Source organism: Microcaecilia unicolor, unplaced genomic scaffold, assembly GCF_901765095.1.
Source record: "Microcaecilia unicolor unplaced genomic scaffold, aMicUni1.1, whole genome shotgun sequence".
Classification (NCBI taxonomy): domain Eukaryota; kingdom Metazoa; phylum Chordata; class Amphibia; order Gymnophiona; family Siphonopidae; genus Microcaecilia; species Microcaecilia unicolor.
The window spans coordinates 166956-188899 of record NW_021963690.1 but is presented as its reverse complement, the minus strand read 5'-3'; the positions used below and the strand labels follow the sequence as shown (position 1 = coordinate 188899).

Below are 21944 nucleotides of genomic sequence, written 5' to 3'. Positions count from 1 at the left end.
ACATCAGTCCTGATTTCTCAAAGATTAACATTTTTGAGAACAAAACATTATTTAACTTTTATTTCAATAACAATTTATTTTAGAAAAATAAATTCCATTAAGAATATTTTGTTTCTCTTTCATCATTTATAACTACAATAAAATATTTGAGCTTTCTTTTTGTTAAGCCGCATATTGTAGCATTCAATGTGTCACGTATATGAGCACTGTGTCACATATGTTACAGCAGAAAGAGGTTTGAGAATCATGGGGTTAGAGGAATGGGCTGAGAACCAGAAAAACCAGGATTCGGGGGGGGGGGGGGGGGGGGGTCTTTTACTAAAGCTTAGCTCGAGTTATCTGCAGTAGGGCCCATAGGAATAAAATGAGCCTTGCTGCAGGTAAGTCAAGCTATGCTTTAGTAACAGACACCCTCAAATTCCTGTTGCTCCATTGACATTTCCTGTGACCTTGAGCACTTCACTTTTTTATCTTCTGTTGCACTAGGTGCACACTTGGATGAGGTTGTTACTGTATCTAAATCTCAATAATGGTGTAAGGCTTGAGCATCATTTGGAGCAATAGCAATATTATAGTAATACCAGATTAGCAAATGCTCCATTCAAATGGAAACGGAAGCCAGGAGGCATTTTGTTTAGTTGTCATTAAACTTTTTGGGGCTATCTCTAGGTTTCTCAGTTTTATTCCCTTTGTTTAAAAGTATAGCAGTTCTCTCAACACCTGAACAAGTCTGTTCCGATCTTCATACCAGTGAAATCCCCTTCTCTTTTTCTGGATTCCTATGGCATGGTAGCAGAAGCAAATGTACTAGCCTGCAACAACACCTATTTGTGTTTTTGCGATTTAATTTTCCCTTTTCTTGCAGAGTACTCATTGGGATGTTCAAAGAGTAAGGTAAGATCAAACTGTTTCCTACGTAAAGCGCCTCGTGTATGTCAAAAGCTGTTTTTGTCTAGAAACTGCTCTAGTGTTGTCATTAATGTATTCAGGTTTTTTAAATTCGAGTCTGCAGAAAGCTTTGACTATAATATAAGTACGTAAGTAAGTACATAAGTAATGCCACACTGGGAAAAGACCAAGGGTCCATCGAGCCCAGCATCCTGTCCACGACAGCGGCCAATCCAGGCCAAGGGCACCTGGCGAGGGTTTTTTGTTTTGTTTTGTGTTTTTTGCTTTTCTGGATTATAAAAATAGCCAGATCTCCAATATAATAATTTGTCAGTCTGCGTCCCTGGATGACTGGCTGGCTGGGTTCGTAACCGTATGCAAATGAAGTACTATGTAATCGGCTCGCCTTCCTTTCCCTCTCAGTGTCCTGCCCTCGTGGAAAGAGGAAATTACATCACAGGAGGGCGGGACACTGAGAGGGAAGGGAAGGCTGGAGGCGAACTGAGCCTGCCGCTTTCACTGCCGCTTCTCTAATTTCAGGTAAAATAAAAGTTTTAAAGGCAGGGTAGCAGGAAGGAAAGGAGGGCTGTTTGGGGCAAGTCACTGGACAGGGAAGGGATGGGAGGGTAGAGGAGAATCGCTGGACATATAGGGAAGGATAGGGGAGAGAGGAGAAATCGCTGGACAGGGGAGGGGAGGGCAGGGGATAATGGCTGGACATGGATTGGATGAGATGGGAGGGGAGACAAGAAATTGCTGGACATCAATGGGCAGGGAGGGCAGAGGAGAATCGCTGGACATGGGTGGGAGGGTTAAGGAGAAAGGAGAAATCACTGGACATGCAGGGGAGAGAGGAGAATTGCTAGATATGGATGGAGGGGAGGGCAGGGGAGAGAGGAGAATTGCTAGATATGGATGGAGAAGAAGGCAGGGAAGAGAGAAGAGTTGCTGGACATGGATCAATGGAGGGGAGGCCAGAAGAAATGCAGGACATGGATGGAGGAGAGAGAAGACAAGAAGGAGATGCAAAGAAACACTCGTGCAGCTATGAGCGAAGACCAAAAGGCCCTTGAAAGGGAACAAGTCGCTGCAAGAAAAAGGTCCAAGGTGGCAAATATGATTGATGAGCAAAGAGGAAACAATAGAAAAAGAAACGCTGATTTGGCAAGGCAGAGAATTTAAAACATAATGGCGATTAGACGATAGCCTTTCTAGGGCCCGTTTCATTTTTTTTCTTGTACTGTAAGTAATTAAAATAATGTTTAGAAGCATAGAACATGATGGCAAATAAAGACCATACGGCTCATCCAGCCTTTAATACCACTCGGCTTCAGCTTTAGCCATCAGTGAGCCTAGAATTCCTTCTGACCAGGGGTGTAGCTACTGGGGGTCACAGGGGCTTGGGCCCCCGCAAATTTCATCCGGGCCAATGTCAGAAGCATTTTTGTGAAGGGGCAGTTCTCTGTGTGTTTTTAAAAAAAATAGATTTAACGCCCTGTCTTTGTGTAGTTGTTTAGGTTGATGATTTGTTTCTTTTCCTGAGTTTTTTTTTTTTTTTTTTTGCATACGTTAATCTTAGAAGGTCATTGTCTTGAAGAATTATCCGCTCTGATTAGTTAGATTCTAATATTGATCACCATAAATGTATTATCTGAACGTAGGTTTTCTGTCTGTTACAAATTTTTTAACATTTTTAAAAAAGTCTTAATGTATCAATCTTGGAAATTTTGGAATGAACTACCCCATGAGATTTGTTGGTGTTCATGTTGTTTTTGTAGGTTACTGAAATCATCTGTCATGAAACGCCTAGCCACCCGCCTGGGACTATCCCATGGCTACTTAGAGGGTCTCTCCCCAGCACAGCTCAGGACTACTTGCACCTGACACTTGTGCTGTACACTAGCACTCTTCTCCCACTGACTGGGTCCCAACCGCCTCTGGATGAGTCTCCCACTCTCAAATTATCCCCAATGATTTCTAGGTTATTGGGGCCATACTCCCAGTGGTTCCACAGCTCCTAGGAAGCACTCACAGACCCAACACACAAATCACCAGGATTCTTAGTCAGTCCAGACAAACCGAGGCAATAAACTAAAAATGTTCATTGTCATGAAAAATTAGAACAATGAACAGAAAAGGTGCAATCAGCAAACAGTAACAGATAATTAAATATGGACCAAATATGGATCAATTATAAAACTATCTAAACATTTGTTCACTACCTGAATAGTGCCTGGGAAGTACAGGAAATGTAGCTGTTCACAGGGTCTCAGTAAAGAGGTCTTTCTCTCTCTGCTTCCAAGCTGAGACTGGAGAAGAAACCAGTACATCCTAGCTGAATTTTGAGCTCTTGGGCCAATCGGAGCCCAGAGCAACAAGTTTTAAAATAGTTGGCCACATCACTGCAGGTTACCTCTTATCTGTGTTAACTAAAGAAGGAACAGTCAGTTCTCTGTAACAGCTTTAAACATATAAACATGCACTACCTGCTGGCCAAGCAAGAGAAATGCTCTTCAAGAAATAATACAGTTTTACAGGCTTAAAAACCCACTGTTTTGTCACAATATCTGCTTTCAAAATATTTTTAAGATGCTAGGCTTTATATAGAGAAGTGTAACCAGCAGAAGAAAGGAGGTGTCGATGCCTCTGTACAAGTCTTCAGTTTTGGAGGCCGTATCTTTCTAAGGATGTAAAAAGACTTGAACTGGTGTAAAGAAGAGCTACAAAAATGGTATGGGATTTGCGTTACAAGGTGTATAAGGAGAGACTTAGAGGCATATTTTCAAAGCACTTAGCCTTCCAAAGTTCCATAGGTTTCTATGGAACTTTGGAAGGCTAAGTGCTTTGAAAATATGCCTTTCTGACCTGAACATGTGTACCCTGGAGGAAAGGAGAAACATGGGCAATATGCTACAGATGTTCAAATATTTGAAAGGTATTAATCCACAAACAAACCTTTTACCGAGATGGGAAGGCGGTAGAACTAGAGGACATGAATTGAGGTTGAAGGGGGGCAGACTCAGGTATAATGTCAGGAAGTATTTTTTCATGGAGAGGGTGGCGGATGCTTGGACTGCCCTCCCACTGGAGGTGGTGGAGATGAAAATGGTAACAGAATTCAAAAATGCATGGGATAAGTTCAAGAGAATCCTGTTCAGAAGGAACAAATCCACAGAAACTTAGCAGAGATTGGGTGGCAACACTGGTAATTGGGAAGCAAAGCTAGTTCTGAGGAGACTTCTACAGTCTGTGCCCTGAAAATGGCAAGGACAAATCAAGGTCAGGTATACATATAAATTCTCATACAATGAGTTTATCTTGTTGGGCAGACTGGATGGACAATATAGGTCTTTATCTGCTGTCATGTACTGTACTACTATGTTACTATATAATTATATTATACAGTCCTGATTATTGTATCAGTATCTCTATCCTACTCTGAACCTGTAAAGAGGGATTAAGCAGGTTATAAGTCCCTAAACAGAACAGAGCATCTTTGTCCTTGTCTTATTTCAGCTTGGCTTTGTGAGCTGGGATTCAACCCACTCGTGAAGTAACATATGTCCAGGCAACCTCTTTCTTGAGAAAGGATTAAGTATGTGTTGCATTTCCTAACCTAGAGTTTATACAAGTAGCTGTTTCTCTTTGGTATTTTGCTTTGATTTTGATAACATTTCTTCTATTACACAGTGAAATTATACAGGACTTTAGTCCTCCTCTTAGGAGATTGCTTCCTGTACTTTTTCAGTCTCTGTTTTCAGGAGCTCCATGCCTTCTCTACACACATCCCATTCACACGAAAACCCATTTTGGTTTGAGGTAAACAACCTATTCTAGAAGCTTGCTAATCTCCATCTCTGTGATTCCATACTTGAGTTTTTGAGAGAAGGTAGTTAGTTACTCATAACAGCTGTCCTCTGATTTAGCGATTTTTGTGGGTTAGTGCATCCATTGTTAGTGACATAGTCTGTTCACTTGGGACCTGAGGGGAAAAAAAAACCTGCGGAAAGGTGGTTTGAAACGGGCGTATCTGACCTTCAGCGGTAGGAGGGGCCAGAGCCGAGGTGAGGGGGCACATTTTAGCCCCCCTTCCCAGCGCCGCCATCATCATTGCCCACACACCCCCACCCCCACCGCCGCCGCCATCATCGCCCACAACCCCGCTCGCCGTCACCTACCTGTGCTGACGGGGACCCCATCCCCCGCCAGCCGAAGTCTTCTTCCTTCCTTTCAGGTTTCAGAAACCTGAAAGGAGTCTGACGTTCTGCATGTTGTACGTGCAGGACGTCAGACTCAGAAACCTGAAAGGAAGGAAGAAGACTTCGGCTGGCGGGGGATGGGGTCCCCGCCAGCACTATAGGTGACAGCGAGCGGGAGGGGTTGAGAGGGTCGTCGGTAGGGGGGGTCCAGGGCCAAATCTACAGGGGCCCTGGCCCCCGTGGCCTCATAGCAGCAATGCCCCTGGTTTGAAACGTGTCTCTAACCTCTAGTGTTTAAGTCTAGAAAATTCTTTGGAGCAGCATCTGACAGATTACGTGACCCATGACTATAAATACACAATACAATTAGCAAATACAAGTTAGTGCCCTTAGTAGTTTCAGCTGACCAAATCTTTCTGGTTTTGAAGTTTAATGCATTTGTGACTGATTTGTGTATGATTTATTGTGTTAACCAGGTTCTAAGAAGGGCAGTAAATGTTGATATGGATGACCTGGACAAGTGTTTAATGGACATAATGAAAGCAAAGAAGATTCACAAGCAAAAGGATCCAAGGTTTGTTGTATGGAATGTTTTCTTTTCACCCCTATAAATCATTTACACAATGATGTATTTGCTAGTGTGTTAAGGGTTTTTTGTAACCTTAGTTAGAGCTCATTGCTTAATGAGCTAGAGTATACAGCATGATTTTAAAGTCACCTTTCTTTTTCAAGAATTGTAATTTTCCTATTTTAAATGCCATGCGTTAAGCGGTTTTTTTTTTAAATATGTCATATTGTCCCAGTATGTGGGGTGGGAGGTGATGCAGTCTTGGGATTTCCGTCTGCTCCCTGAAGAAGCCTGTGGAGGGCGAGACCATTTGGAGCAAAGAGTACAAAATTGTTATGGCAGTTTGGAGCTGATTGAACATTTTTTTCAAAAAGTGTTTGTGAGATTATTCACTTTTTTTTTTTTTTTGTTACATTTGTACCCTGCGCTTTCCCACTCAAGGCAGGCTCAATGCGGCTTACATGGGGCAATGGAGGGTTAAGTGACTTGCCCAGAGTCACAAGGAGCTGCCTGTGCCGGGAATCAAACTCAGTTCCTCAGTTCCCCAGGACCAAAGTCCACCACCCTAACCACTAGGCCACTCCTCCCTAACGATACGTTTCTATGGGAGCTCAAGCCTGCTGGAGAGACTCTGGTTATTGTTTATTTTATTGCATTTGTATCCCACATTTTCCCACCTATTTGCGGGCTCAGTGTGGCTTACAATACATTGTAAATAATGGAAATACGATTTGTTACAAATCAGTTATGGATTACATTGTGAGAAGTTAAGCGAAGACAGAGTCAAGGTATCGTTAGGGAATAGGACAAGGAAAAGAACAATGGAACAATGGAAAGAGACAATGGGAAATTAATAGGGTAATAGAACCTTAGCAAAAGAACATCCGGTATAACATTTTCTGTGAGTAAAGGTTTAAGTGTGATAAAATTACGGGGGATGAGAGTTCAGAAGAGAATGTATTGGTGTATTTCTGGAACAGTGAGTGTGGAGTGACTGTGAGTGTTGGATTAATAAAGGGCTGTTAACAATTTTCATAAAGTTTTTTTTTGAGTCTCTTTTAAAGCAGGGCTCGTCAAAGTTTCTTAGCATTTTGGAGCCAGCCCGAAAATCTCGGAGCCAGACTTGTAACGAGCCAGCACACACATGCACGCATATACATACACCCATAGCTCTATCTTCCCCCCCCCCCAACTGAATTCTCAATATTGCTTTCCAGCTTTTTATCTTCTCCACCTACATATACCTCCCCAGCTCCTGTACCCCAGCACACTGACACCAGTTTTTGCTTCCTCTCCCGTCCCTCCAGTAGCACGGACACCCAGTTCGCACTCCCCCGCCCCCAGCAATACTTGAGAAACAGAAATGAAAGATATCAGAGATAGAGATTTCCCATAGTCCAATAGATAAAATAATGTTTTTCCTCTTTTGCTGCCACCACTCTCTTCAGCACCATCTGCTCTCTTTAGGACTCATGGTTACATAAGTACTGCCATACTGGGACAGACCGAAGGTCCATTAAGCCCAGCATCCTGTTTCCAACAGTGGCCAATCCAGGTCACAAGTACCTGGCAGAAACCTAAATAGTAGCAACATTCTATGTAGAACCCCAAAGAGTAGCAAGATTCTAGAATTCTGAAGAATAACAAGATTCCATGCAGAATTTCAAAGTGTAGCAACATTCCATGTAGAACCCCAAAGATTAGCAAGATTCCATCAAGAATCCAAAGTATGTAAGTGTTGCCATACTGGGACAGACCGAAGGTCCATTAAGCCCAGCATCCTGTTTCCAACAGTGGCCAATCCAGGTCACAAGTACCTGGCAAGATCCCAAAAAAAGTACAATACAATTTATGCTGCTTATCCTAGAAATAAGTAGCGGATTTTCCCTAGTCTCTGTTTTCTATCTTTTAACCAGTTTTTAATCCACAATAGGACACTACCTAATATCCCATGACTCTCCAATTTCTTCTGGAGTCTTTCATGAGGTACTTTGTCAAATGACTTTTGAAAATCCAGATACACAATATCAACAGAGTCAACATGGATTTAGTGAAGGGAAATCTTGCCCCACCAATCTATTACATTTCTTTGAAGGGGTGAACAAACATGTGGATAAAAGTGAGCTGGTTGATATAGTATATCTGGATTTTCAAAAGGCGTTTGACAAAGTACCTCATGAAAGACTCCAGAGGAAATTGGAGAGTCATGGGACAGGAGGTAGTGTTCTATTGTGGATTAAAAACTGGTTAAAAGATAGAAAACAGAGGGTAAGGTTAAATGGTCAGTATTCTCAATGGAGAAGGGTAGATAGTGGGGTTCCCCAGGGGTCTGTTCTGGGACTGTTGCTTTATAACATATTAGTAAATGAAATTGCGATGGGAGTAACTAGTGAGGTAATCATAAGTCCCGGACCGGGCTACATTAGTCAGTGGGGCTCATTTTCAAAGCACTTAGCCTTCCAAGGTTCCATAGAAACCTATGGAACTTTGGAAGGCTAAGTGCTTTGAAAATATGCCTCAGTGTCACCCACTTGTGAGAATATAAACCCTGCTGTCCTCTGAGAATACCTGCTACAGGTAAGTAACTTCGCTATATAAAATATGTATACATTAATACCAAAATTAATACATCTTAAAAATACATATACATACAAAATATAAAAGAAACACAGATGCTCTGGATAAATGTCCCTTTGAATTTTCATATGTGTAAGGAGAGGGATGTAGGAAGTATACACAAATTACATAGTGAAACATGGATACGGATACCATAAAATAAAATGATAGTTATGGCCTTTGTAACGTTTAAAACTTTAAAGATATATAAAACATTGTGAAAAATGTACATATATAAATCTCTCTTTCTCTACACACACATAGTATAATAGAAAAAAACCAAGGGCCCTGTTTACAAAGGTGCACTAGCGTTTTTAGTGCACACTAACAATTAGCACACCCTAACTGTATAGATATCCATAGGAATATTATAGGCATCTATGTGGCTAGTGTGCACCTTTGTAAACAGGGTCTTACATATGAAAATAAAGAATGATTAAAAAAAAGATTATGAAATGTTAAACTTGAACAGAATAAACCAACCCAGAACTAACCTGTAGTTACAATGTACTGTAGTTTATTTAGATTGTGAGCTCTTTGAGCAGGGACTGTATTTTTTCATGATTGGTGTACAGTGCTGCATATGCCTTGTAGCGCTATAGAAGTGATAAGTAGTAGTAGTAGTTGAAGAATATCGGAGAATAAACCAAGTCGGATGTAATGGTGCTACAGTTGTGAATCACTAAACAACCTAAAGAAAAAATTAATGTTGAAAAATGTATAAATAAAATAATTTTTATCATCAGTTTATATGTTTGTATTAAAACGAGAGAGATCCAAAAAGTGCCAAACCAAGGCGAAAATGAATTAAAGGAGTGACACTAAAAAAAGACGATATAACAGGCTCACTTAACAAAATGAAACAAAAGGGGAAACCCAACAACTATTATGTGGGAAAAACATATTAAAAACTAAATTATATTCCATAAAAGCCTAAGTAACAAAACACGTACTAATCGCCTGCACAAAAGCTTTTAATTGACCAGTCAACTGGAACTAGTGCACATACATCAACAAAACTGAAGAATAACAGAAAACTGCTCAAAAGAAAAAAACAGCGGGAAAAACAAAAACTTGGGGATGGGACGACTCCCCTATGAAGAAAGACTAAGGAGGCTAGGGCTTTTCAGCTTGGAGAAGAGACGGCTGAGGGGAGACATGATAGAGGTATATAAAATAATGAGTGGAGTGGAACAGGTGGATGTGAAGTGTCTGTTCACGCTTTCCAAAAATACTAGGACTAGGGGGCATGCGATGAAACTACAGTGTAGTAAATTTAAAACAAATCAGAGAAAATCTTTCTTCACCCAACGCGTAATTAAACTCTGGAATTCGTTGCTGGAGAACGTGGTGAAGGCGGTTAGCTTATCAGAGTTTAAAAAGGGGTTGGACGGTTTCCTAAAGGACAAGTCCATAAACCACCACTAAATGGACTTCGGAAAAATCCACAATTCCAGGAATAACATGTATAGAATGTTTGTACGTTGGGAAGCTTGCCAGGTGCCCTTGGCCTGGATTGGCCACTGTCATGGACAGGATGCTGGGCTCGATGGGCTTTTCCCAGTGTGGCATTACTTATGTACTTATGTAAAACCTAATGAACTACTGTGCATTGTCTATTAACTAATACAACAAAAAAAATTGAAGGAAAAAACAAATATGTACAGAAAAAGAGCAAAGAAAAAAAGAGAGAAAAAGAGACAGAAGGGTACAATCTAAACATGAGCACTAAGGCACTAATTGAAATGTAATCCGGCTCGCTGACCGTACTCGACATCAGACGGATGAACTAACCCCCTTAATAATGAACTACAGTGGTGAAAAGAAAACCACTGAGTCATTTCTACAATATCCATTAGCTTACATAGAAAAAAATGAATAGATGTTGAGTACATCTATAAATGGCATGCAGGCAAATATAGATAAAACATTTGTAGACATACCGCACAGACTGTATAGTTTATAGTCTACAAAATTGTATAATTATGTAATGGATGAACCGCAGTGAGAATGGTAGAATGCTAACGCCAAAAAGTGAACCACAATAGGTGAAGTATATGTAAACACACCGCACAAACTGTATAATAAAAGACAGAATATAGACACTTTTTTTTTCTTTTTGATCCCAAAAGATGGGGATTGACATTCGTAAATGCAGTCTTTTCAGTGTGCTGGGAGACTGCATTTCTTTTACATAAGCCCAGGCTAGGCTGACTCTAGACGGTCATGTTGGGGCCCACAATTTCAGATTTATGGTTGTGTTGGTAGCCCACTTGAGCTCAGTCTCCATTGAGGAGATTTGCAAAGCTGCAGTGTGGTCTTCAGTCCACACATTCACGTCCCACTACTGCCTTGAGCAGAACACCTGACGCGACAGTCGGTTTGGTCAGACAGTCCTGGAGAATTTGTTTCGAGTATAGAATCCAATTCCACCCCCCCTAGGCCTGTTTTAAAGTAGGGTATACACAAAAAGTAGCACACATGAGTTTATTTTGTTGGGCAGACTGGATGGACCGTGCAGGTCTTTTTCTGCCGTCATCTACTATATTACTATGTATGAACTTATCAATATCAGAGCTGAAAGTCCCATGAGCACAAATACATTTTTAATGTGGAAATCTGTTTATTTAATAACAGCACAAATGATCAATCTCTATGCAAAGGTGGACTATAAAAGTACAAAGCTAGTGTACACAATGCAATAAAACAGGAAAAATAAAAAGATTTTTCAATTTTATTTATTTATTTATTTATGTGTTGCATTTGTATCCCACATCTTTGCAGGCTCAAAGTGGCTTACAATACATCATGAGTAGTGGAAAAGTGTTAGTATCATAAACATTTAGTATTGCATGATCTTGTTTAGTACGATGATAAAAACAAAGTGGTAGTATACAAGCAGATTTTAAGAAACAGTTCTGAGATTAAATAGGCGAGTTGTGTAGTGTATGTTCATTTGGGTTGGTCTTTTTGGTATGATCTTTCAAAGAGATGGGTCTTCAGTAGTATGCGGAAGTTCGTTCTTTCGTAGGTCGATTTCAAGTTTGCGCGGCAGTGCGTTCCATAACTGTGTGCTCAAGTAGGTGAAGTTTGACGCGTGCATTGATTTGTATTTCATTCCTTTACAACTGGGGAAGTGCAGATCAAGGAATGTGCGGGATGATCTTCTGGCATTCCTAGGTGGTAAGTCTATTAGGTCAGACATGTAAGCTGGTGCGTCTCCATGGATAATTTTGTGAACATATTTTGAATGTGATGCGTTCCTTAAGTGGAAGCCAATGTAATTTTCTCATAAGGGCTTGGCGCTTTCAAATTTAGGTTTGCCAAATATGAGTCTAGTTGCAGTGTTCTGGGCTGTCTGAAGTTTCTTGATTATTTGTTCTTTGCAGCCGGCATATAGTGCGTTGCAATAGTCAAGATGACTAAGCACCAATGATTGTACCAAGTTATGGAAAACACTCCTTGGGAAGAAAGGTCTTATTCTTTTTAGTTTCCACATTGAGTGGAACATCTTCTTGGTTGTGTTTCTCGCGTGGTTCTCTAGTGTTAGGTGTCGATCAATGGTGACTCCAAGAATTTTTAGGGTTTCTGAGATAGGAAGGTTTAGAGTTGGTGTATTCTTTTTTGTTGTGTTGGGAGGTTAGTATTAGGCATTGGGTCTTTTCTGCGTTGAGTTTCAACCGAAATGCGTCCGCCCATGAATGCATGATTTTGAGGCTTTGGTACAAAGCTAGTGTACACAATGCAATAAAACTGGAAAAATAAAAAGATTTTTCAATTTTATTCCCTAAGACAGTATTCCCCACAACCTCTCCCCAATCTCAATGCAAAAATGGATGATGAAACATGACCCTATAAATTAAGCAAATGGCTACGAGCTCATGGTGTGAGTGTGGTCCAGAATAGAGAGCTGAACGGGGATAGCAGGAATCATGCAGATATCCTCTCCAGGTCTGCTGGTATCTTGTGGGGATGGACCCAGGTCCTACAGGGTTCCCATGGAACTGTACGGTAAACCGAGCTTTTCTTTCCCTCCCCTGAGCTGCAGGGTGCCCTCCACACACATACCTAAAGGGATCCTGGTGGTCTAGAGGGTGGTTCGGGGCAGGAAAGATCCCCACTCTTTCCTGACCGCTGCCGCCACTTCTTTAAAATGGCTACCGAGGCATTGCATGGAGGGCACTCAGGGCTGGAGGGGAGTTGGATGGATGCTGTCGTTTGTGCGTATCTGGGTGGGAGGGAGGGGCTGTAAAAAGGGCGGGAGTGTGGATGCAGGGAGAAGGGAAAAAAGATTGGTAAGGGGCAAGGAGGTTAGATTGAGAACAGGAGATGGTATGAGGCTATCTAGCCCATTATATGGGTTGAAGCCAGTAGGAAGAAATTCCCGCAACATTTGTTCACCCAAGATGATAGCAAACGCTATTGAAAACAATAGCAAAAGATGATGAGAAATAATGACCTGCCTGAGCGTGGTCCATCTGTAAAGAGTCTAAAGCTGTTCCAATTGGATAGGCAGTGCCTTAAAAGGTGGAAGACAAAATAAAGAAATGTATGTGTATGTGTAAATTAGTAAATTTAAAACGAATCGGAGAAGTACTAAACCAGAATGGAGCGGAAAAGTTTCTTAGTCAGCTGATGCTGCTCAGAACTTTTCCGCTCCATTCTGGTTTAGTACAATACATAGTAACATAGTAGATGACGGCAGAAAAAGACCTGCATGGTCCATCCAGTCTGCCCAACAAGATAAACTCATATGTGTATACCTTACCTTGATTTGTACCTGCCTTTTTCAGGGCACAGACTGTACAAGTCTGCCCAGCAGTATTTCCCGCCTCCCAACCACCAGTCCCGCCTCCCATCACCGGCTCTGGCACAGACCGTATAAGTCTGCCCTCCACTATCCTCGCCTCCCAACCACCAACCTCTCTTCCCCCACCTGCTCCGCCACCCAATTTTGGCTAAGCTTCTGAGGATCCATTCCTACTGCACAGGATTCCTTTATGCATATCCCACGCATGTTTGAATTCCGTTACCATTTTCATCTCCACCACCTCCCACGGGAGGGCATTCCAAGCATCCACCACCCTCTCCGTGAAAAAATACTTCCTGACATCTTTTTTGAGTCTGCCCCCCTTCAATCTCATTTCATGTCCTCTCGTTCTACCGCCTTCCCATCTCCGGAAAAGATTTTGAACGTCTGTATCATATCACCCCTGTTCCTCCTTTCCTCCAGGGTATACATGTTCAGGTCAGCAAGTCTTTGCTCATACGTCTTGGAACGCAAATCCCATACCATTCTCGTAGCTTTTCTTTGCACCACTTCCATTTTTTTAACATCCTTCCCAAGATACAGCCTCCAAAACTGAACACAATACTCCAGGTGGGGCCTCACCAACGACTTGTACGACAATTCAGTATTATACTACCAATACCGAGATACAATACGCTGCCTTGAGTTGCTGTGCTAGATTCTGCTGTGTGTGTCGATTAGCTATACAACATTAGTAAGAAGATATATATATTCTTTCAAGATTTTGATAGGATTAGCGATTACCAGCGGTGAGAAGACTCGTGACGCAGGCCCGTGTGGCCGAAACACAGCTGTGTCGAGTCCCTTTCTCCCCATCATTTTATGGCTAATAAAAGATATATATTTTTTAATTTTCATAATCAGTCTTCTTTTATGTATTTATATTTTTAAATACATTTTTTATATATTTTATTTTTATCATTTTTTAATTTTTTGATTTTTGTTTTTGTTTTTTGTTTGTCATCGTCGCTGTTCTGTTTTCTGTTTGATTTCTTGCGAAGACTGGTTTCTTCTGTTTGTAGCAACAGTAAAAGAGTAAGCGTGTGCAGGGAGGATGCCTCTGGTTGTGTCCAAGCATGTAGAATTGTCTTTAAACCAACAACAAAGAATTTTGTAAAAACTGTTTTTGCGTGGTTTGTAGTTTGCCGGTTTACACTGTTATCTCTAATAGCTGGAGTGTTGAGCTAAACAGAAGTCTACAGCATAAAGACTTTTGGTTTCTGGTTTAAATGTTCAGCAAACCAATTTAACGTTTGTATGATAGAAGCAGTATAGCAGATTTTAATATAAACAGTGAAATTGATGTATAAAACATATGTTTGTATGTGTTTAGGTTTCAGGTCAGTCTGAGGGTATGCTTGCTACAGATATCTGGTTATAAACAGCTCTACCTGCGTGTGGAAAATCTTCGAAAGCAGCCCTATGACAGCAATAATGACGAGCATGAGGAACAGTTAATGGAGGTGAAAATTAGTTTTCAGTATTTTGGAATTCTGTATATTTAAACAATAGTGGAATAAATTGAATCTAAACATTTTAGTTATTTGATCTTGGCTTGTGGTAATTACTTTAGAACTAATATTTGAATACATTATATTTTTACTTGTGTAAAATAAAATCTAATATAAAGCTTTAGGTATCGCAATCCAGTTTTAAGCGTTGCTTAAAATGGTTTGTATCATGCATGTATTTTTCCACTGTTCTTAAAAGCTGAAAATCTTACATTGAATCAGTGGCGTAGCTACATGGGGCCATGGGGGCCTGGGCCCCCCATAGATTTGGCCCTGGATCCCACTGCTGACGATCTTCTCGACCCCCCCCCCCCCGGCCGCCGTCGGCTACCTTTGTTGGCGGGGGACCCCAGCCCCAGCCAGCCGAGGTCCTCTTCCGGCGCAAGGCTTTGTTCTGTTTCTGTGAGTCTGACGTCCTGCACGTACAACGTGTAGGATGTCAGACAGAAACAGAACGAAGCCTTGCGCCGGAAGAAGAGGACCTTGGCTGGCGGAGGTTGGGGTCCCCCGCAAGCAAAGGTAGCCGACGGGGAGGGTTGGCAGCGGGAGGGGGGGTTGAGAGGGTCGGCGGGGTCAAAGTTGGTGGTGGTGGTGGCGGGGGGGGTCAAGAATGGTGGGGGAGGGGCTAAAATGTGCCCCCTCACCTCGGGCTCTGGACCCCCCTCCCGCTGAAGTCTAGCTACGCTTCTACATTGAATGTAACGGTGCTGGGTTTTTGTTTGTTTGTTTGTTTTTTTTACTTAAATATTACATTTAAAAAAAAAATGTTTAACTGTCATAGGTATGTAATGTTCACTAGTATTCCACAGTTAAAGTGATTGAGTGACCAATGGCATAGCTAAGGCACCAGTGCCAATAGTTTTATGGTTAGCACTTTGTATTGCCAGATACAAAAACTGATATTTCCCAACTTGAACCAGAACTCAGGGCTTACAAATGATGGAAGCACTACTGAAGTAATAACAGTCCTTCAGGGAGAGTAAACTTTGATATTGAGAATGGGTGGAAGGCAAAAGAACAGCTTATGTGGTTAATGATGGCACTACAGCACTTTGGGGGCCTTTTTACTAAAGGGTGGTAGGGCTACTGTGCGGGTAGCATGTGCCAAAACAGCACTTCGGAGTGCACGGAGGCATCCTGCGGTATTGCTGTGATCAGTGCATGCAGAAATGGGAACATGTATTAGGAATAAGGTATACGACAGAACAATGGGACTTCTTTATCGTTGGTACTTAACTCCTGATCATTGCTGGTACCCTCATGTTTCTGCACAATGTTGGAGAAATTGTGGAGCAAGAGGCACTTTGGGACACATTTGGTAGACTTGCCCGAAAGCTAAAGCCTTTTGGAAAGGTATTCGCTTTCAAATTCAGTGGATTATAGTAGTGAGGATTCCCTGGGATCCTGTTATTTTTTTCTTTTGAATAGGGACATTCCTGGACTTCATAAGCACCAGGTTTTGCTCGTTCGTCATTTGCTCCGTGCAGCTAAACTTGACTTGTTCCATCTTTTCGTAAGTGGAGACTTAGATGTTATGTGTACAGCTGTTGGATGTAAAACAATGTCAGTATGGCAGAGGATCTGGGATTCAGCTCATAATTTGAGTTTTGTTGTGACAGTCTTTTCTTTTTTTTTCTTGTTTCCTTACAGATGTATTCTTAGATATTATAGTATCTTATTTTGTGGCTGACGTGCTCTTACCTTTTACCCTTTTCCTTTTCCTTTCTTTCCTCCCCCCTTTTAAAATTTTTTCTCTTTTTTGGTTCTTTTATGTAAAATGAGGGCAAAAATTTAGAAGTTTTATTGGCAGTTCTATAAGTGTCTCTAGCCTTGTTTTAAGGTGAATTATATAATATTGGGAGCAGAGCTTGAGTGCAGTGGCCGTACCTAGGGTATTTGACACCCGAGGCCAGTCATTTTTTAACACCCACCTCCAAAATCCAGTACTAGGCATACCGAGAATACAAAACACTCAGGAACATCAATTCACCTATTGTAAAACGAAACCAGACAGAATAGTACAGATCGTCAATCCTGCACAGTCAATTCCAGCTGAAAGCCATGTCTTTTTCACAAACACAGATACACCCTAATCCACTATAGAATAAGTAATAAACTTTCTATTTAGACAAAAATTAAACTGAACCCCCAAGATGCCAGATTCTGCATACAATGCAACACCACAGAAACAGAAAATGTCCCCTAGTACTGTGCAAAATATAAAGACAGCATATGTAACATAGTAACATAGTAGATGACGGCAGAAAAAGACCTGCACGGTCCATCCAGTCTGCCCAACAAGATAAACTCACATGTGCTACTTTTTGTGTATACCTTACCTTGATTTGTACCTGTCCTTTTCAGGGCACAGACCGTATAAGTCTGCCCAGCACTATCCCCGCCTCCAAACCACCAGTCCCGCCTCCCACCAAAAAACTAACAAATACCAATCACCACTTTACAAATTAACAAATAGAAATAAAATATAGAAAATAAAATAATACCATTTTATTGGACTAATACATTTAGCTTTCAGAGGCTAAAACCTCCTTCCTCAGGTCAATACAGTATAGTGCTGTTACAGTATCCTATCCTGACCTGAGGAAGAGGATTTTGTTCTCAGAAAGTTAGTCAAAATGTATTAAAATTAGTCCAATAAAAAGATTACCTTATTTCCATGTTATATTTATAAACATTTATTAACATAGCTACAATACTACTTTATCTTAAAGCAAAAAAAAAGAAAAGAAATATTTTATTTACAGTTTGTTGTCTCTGGTTTCTGCTTTCCTCATCTTACATAGTAACATAGTAACATAGTAGATGACGGCAGAAAAAGACTTGCACGGTCCATCCAGTCTGCCCAAGAAGATAAATTCATATGTGCTACTTTTTTTTATTTGTACTGTCCTCTTCAGTGCACAGACCGTATAAGTCTGTCCAGCCCTATCCCCGCCTCCCAACCACCAACCCCGCCTCCCAACCACCAGCTCTGGCACAGACCGTATAAGTCTGCCCAGCACTATCCCTGCCACCCACCACCGGCTCTGGCACAGACCGTATAAGTCTGCCCAGCACTATCCCCGCTTCCCAACCACCAGCTCTGGCACAGACCGTATAAGTCTGCCCAGCACTATCCCCGCCGCCCAACCACCAGCCCCAGCACAGACCGTATATGTCTGCCCACACTAGCTCCGCCTCCCAACCACCAGCTCTGCCACCCATTCTAGGCTAAGCTCCTGAGGATCCCTTTCTTCTGTACAGGATTCCTTTATGTTTATCCCACGCATGTTTGAATTCCGTTACCGTTTTCATCTCCACCACTTCCCGCGGGAGGGCATTCCAAGCATCCACCACCCTCTCCGTGAAAAAATACTTCCTGACATTCTTCTTGAGTCTGCCCCCCTTCAATCTCATTTCATGCCCTCTCATTCTACCGCCTTCCCATCTCCGGAAAAGGTTCGTTTGCGGATTAATACCTTTCAAATATTTGAACGTCTGTATCATATCACCCCTGTTCCTCCTTTCCTCCAGGGTATACATGTTCAGGTCCGCAAGTCTCTCCTCGTACGTCTTGTAACGCAAATCCCATACCATCCTCGTAGCTTTTCTTTGCACCGCTTCAATTCTTTTTACATCCTTAGCAAGATACGGCCTCCAAAACTGAACACAATACTCCAGGTGGGGCCTCACCAACGACTTGTACAGGAGCATCAACACCTCTTTTCTTCTGCTGGTCACACCTCTCTCTATACAGCCTAGTAACCTTCTAGCTACGGCCACCTCCTTGTCACACTGTTTCATCGCCTTCAGATCCTCAGATACTATCACCCCAAGATCCCTCTCCCCATCCGTACCTAGCAGACTCTCACCACCTAACACATATGCCTCTCTTGGATTTCTACTCCCTAAGTGCATCACTTTGCATTTCTTCGCATTGAATTTTAATTGCCAAACCTTAGACCATTCTTCTAGCTTTTTCAGATCCTTTTTCATGTTTTCCACTCCCTCCGGGGTGTCCACTGTGTTACAAATCTTAGTGAATCTTCTTTTCACTGTCTCCCTTCCATCCAGTGTCTGCCTTCTCTCTCTCTCTGCCCCTGCCATCCAGTGTCTGCTCTCTCTCCTGTCCCCTCCATCCACCATCTGCCTTCTCTCTCCCTTCCATCTGCCCCTGTCTGCCCTCTCTCTCTCCCCCTTCCATCCACTGTCTGCCCTTTCTCTCCCTTCCATCCACTGTCTGCCCTTTCTCTCTGCCCCTTCAATCCACCATTTGCCCTCCCTCTCCCATCCATCCAGTGTCTGCCCTCCCTCTCTCTCCCCCTTCCATCCGGGATCTGTCCCCTCTCTCTGTCTGCCTGCTCTTTTCGGCCCCCAGTTCCGGCCCCACTGTCCCCCTAGTCCCCAGTTTCAGCCCCAGCCACTTCTCCTTGTCCCTTTTTCAGCCCCCATTTCCAGTCCCCTTCATCCACCTGCCTTGCATTAGGGCCCCCCTTTTCAGCTCCAGCCCCCTTCTTCCATCTGAGCTCCCCCCCGACCCAGTCCCCACCTGCCTACCCTCAGATCCCTCAACAACCCCCTTCTGTCTGCCACCCGGCCCCCTGCATTTTAAAATCTCAGAATCGGCGGTGCAGCACCTCGCATCTGCCTGTGAAAGAATCAGATTGCCTCGTTGGGCCTTCCCTCTCACTGTGTCCCGCCCTCGTGGAAATAGGAAGTTACATCAGAGGGGGGCGGGACACAGTGAAGAAAGGCCCTACGAGGCGATCCACTTCCATTACAGGCAGATGCGAGGCGCTGCACCGCCGATTCAGAGATTTTTTTTAAATGCAGGGGGCTGGGTGGAAGAGAAGAGAGCTGTCGAGGGAGCTGAGGGTAGGCAGGTGGAGACTGCAGCGCCAGCGGAGCACCCCCTGTCGTGCCTACACCTGGCGCAGACCGCCCCACCCTTGGTACGCCACTGCTTGAGTGTTATGTTGCCTTGAATGTTTCAATAAAGACTTCTTGCTTAAATTTAAAAGAAAAAGGAATTAGAAATCATTTCAAAATACGTGAAGGTTCATAAAATATATAGCACTCTGGTGAACCTCTCTCCTGGTTTTGCTACTTAATACCACACTCTCCTTCACACACTTTGAGATCTTCCCAACAGATTAGTGGTTCAATCTTCAGTTATTGATTCAGACACAATTCGTCAGTCAGGACCCTGTTTACTGAGCTGTGCTAGAGAAGTGCTAGCGTTTTTAGCGCATGCTGAGCATTAGTGTGCGCTAATCATGTAAATGCCCATAATATTCCTGAGTTGTGTTTATTGCTCAGCTGCTGGATGGATGACAATTTGGGGTCAGTGCCTTGGGATCATATTTAGCAGAATGTTTTGTAAAATACTCAGGGAAATATGTATGTCCTGTTTTCCACATAGATCTCCTGTGCAGACTTTTCAGGCTGTAACACCCATAAAGGCCCAAAACATTTCTGTAAATTTGGTTGTAAATGCAGTGAGAGGAGAGTTTGAGCAATATGGGATTGTCCAGCTTTGAAGAAACTGAGCAAAAAAGCTCTTGGTAACATGATGGATGGTGATGTCTTTGCAGCTTTGGAGTCTACTAATGCCTAATCAAGAACTGGTGTCACGAATCACTAAGCAGTGGGGAGACATTGGTTTCCAAGGTGATGATCCCAAGACTGACTTTCGAGGCATGGGCATGTTGGGGCTGGTCAATCTTCTGTAAGTTTCTTGGCTTTTATTTTGTTTTCTGCAACTTTTTTGATCATTATTCTGGCATCTTCTGTGATTCTTCCAATGACATTCCCTGTTAACTACTACTACTTGACATTTCTAAAGCGCTACTAGGGTAACGCAGCGCTGTACAATTTAACATAGAAGGACAGTCCCTGCTCAAAGAGCTTATAATCTAAAGCACAAGTAAACAGTCAGTCAAGTAGGGTCAGTCAGATTGGGGCAGTCTAGATTTCCTGAAGGGTATAAAGGTTAGGTGCTGAAAGCAACATTGAAGAGGTGGGCTTTGAGCAAGGATTTGAAGATGGGTAGAGAGGGGGCCTGGCGTAAGGGCTCAGGAAGTTTATTCCAAGCATAGGGTGAGGTGAGGCAGAATGGGCAGAGCCTGGAGTTGGCGGTGGTGGAGAAGGGTACAGAGAGGAGGGATTTGTCCTGTGAGCGGAGGTTTCGGGTGGGAACGTAAGGGGAAATGAGGGGCTGCAGACTGAGTGCATTTGTAGGTAAGAAGGAGAAGCTTGAACTGTATGCAGTATCTGATCGGAAGCCAGTGAAGTGACCTGAGGAGAGGGGTGATATGAGTATATCGGTTCAGGTGGAATATAAGACGTGCAGCAGAGATCTGAACGGATTGAAGGGGGGATAGATGGTTAAGTGGGAGGCCAGTGAGGAGTAGGTTGCAATAGTCAAGGCGAGAGGTAATGAGAGCGTGGATGATAGTTGTTGATTTTTAGAAGATGTGTGTGTGAGATGTATATTTTTAAAAATTTAGCATGAATTGGTTTTTTTATTGGTATGTAACCATTTCACGTAGGACTACAAGAGAAATATATCTTTAAAAGAGATTTGAAATACAAGGTGAGCCTTTTTAAAAATACCTTTTTAACCCTTTCCTCCTGTCTTTATTGGCCTTAGCATTGAGGACATGAATAAAATAAAATTCAGTTTCTGGGTATATTCTAGAATGTTTAAAAATATGTTTTGTGTCCTGATGCTGCCTGTTATCCACTTAACCTTTTTACTGTTTTAATCTGTATAGTTTATTATTTTGCTATAAAGGCACATTAAATACAAATTAGGTGCATCTGAAAGTTTTTTTTTTTTTTCAGGTTTATAAACTGAATCAGAGCTAGAAAATCTGCTTAATGCAACATGCAATTAAATTTATAATAAAACAATGCAAGTAGCATAGCATAGTAATGGCAGCAGATAAACAGCTCAAGGAAACAAAAATTAATTCTGGCTTCTAGAGAGCTTACACTTAAGTTGGTTCCTCAGGCAATGAGGGAGAGTAATTTTCAAAAGCATTCGCACTGGTAAAATAAGCTTTTAGACTAAATAGTCTTTTATAAATTTGTGTATCCAATATATGTATAATGCTAAGTATGAAAATAACAAAAAAATGCTGGAAACCCACTGGCAGGCAAATAATACAATCCAAAAAAAATGTGGAAAAAAGTGTTAACTATAGCTACCAACGCACTGCACTTGTGTCAATTGTGTAAAAATAGGGGGAAAAGACCTCAGACGCCTATGCCTCTCATTGCGCTGTATACCATGTGGTACAGCGATCATGTCACAGTGCTGGCTTCAATCATAAGTCATGAAAAAAACC

At 42.2% G+C, this 21944-nt stretch overlaps 1 protein-coding gene across 1 annotated transcript in view; it reads left to right on the top strand.

Moving 5' to 3' along the window:
- LOC115459574 (ELMO domain-containing protein 2-like) overlaps positions 1–21944 on the top strand; it is a 78882-nt gene that overhangs the window by 34693 nt on the left and 22245 nt on the right. Inside the window, exons 3-6 of the mRNA XM_030189385.1 lie at positions 866–894; positions 5564–5661; positions 14415–14544; positions 20187–20320. Coding sequence (XP_030045245.1) covers positions 866–894; positions 5564–5661; positions 14415–14544; positions 20187–20320 — 391 coding nt within the window. The remainder of the gene's footprint in view (positions 1–865; positions 895–5563; positions 5662–14414; positions 14545–20186; positions 20321–21944) is intronic.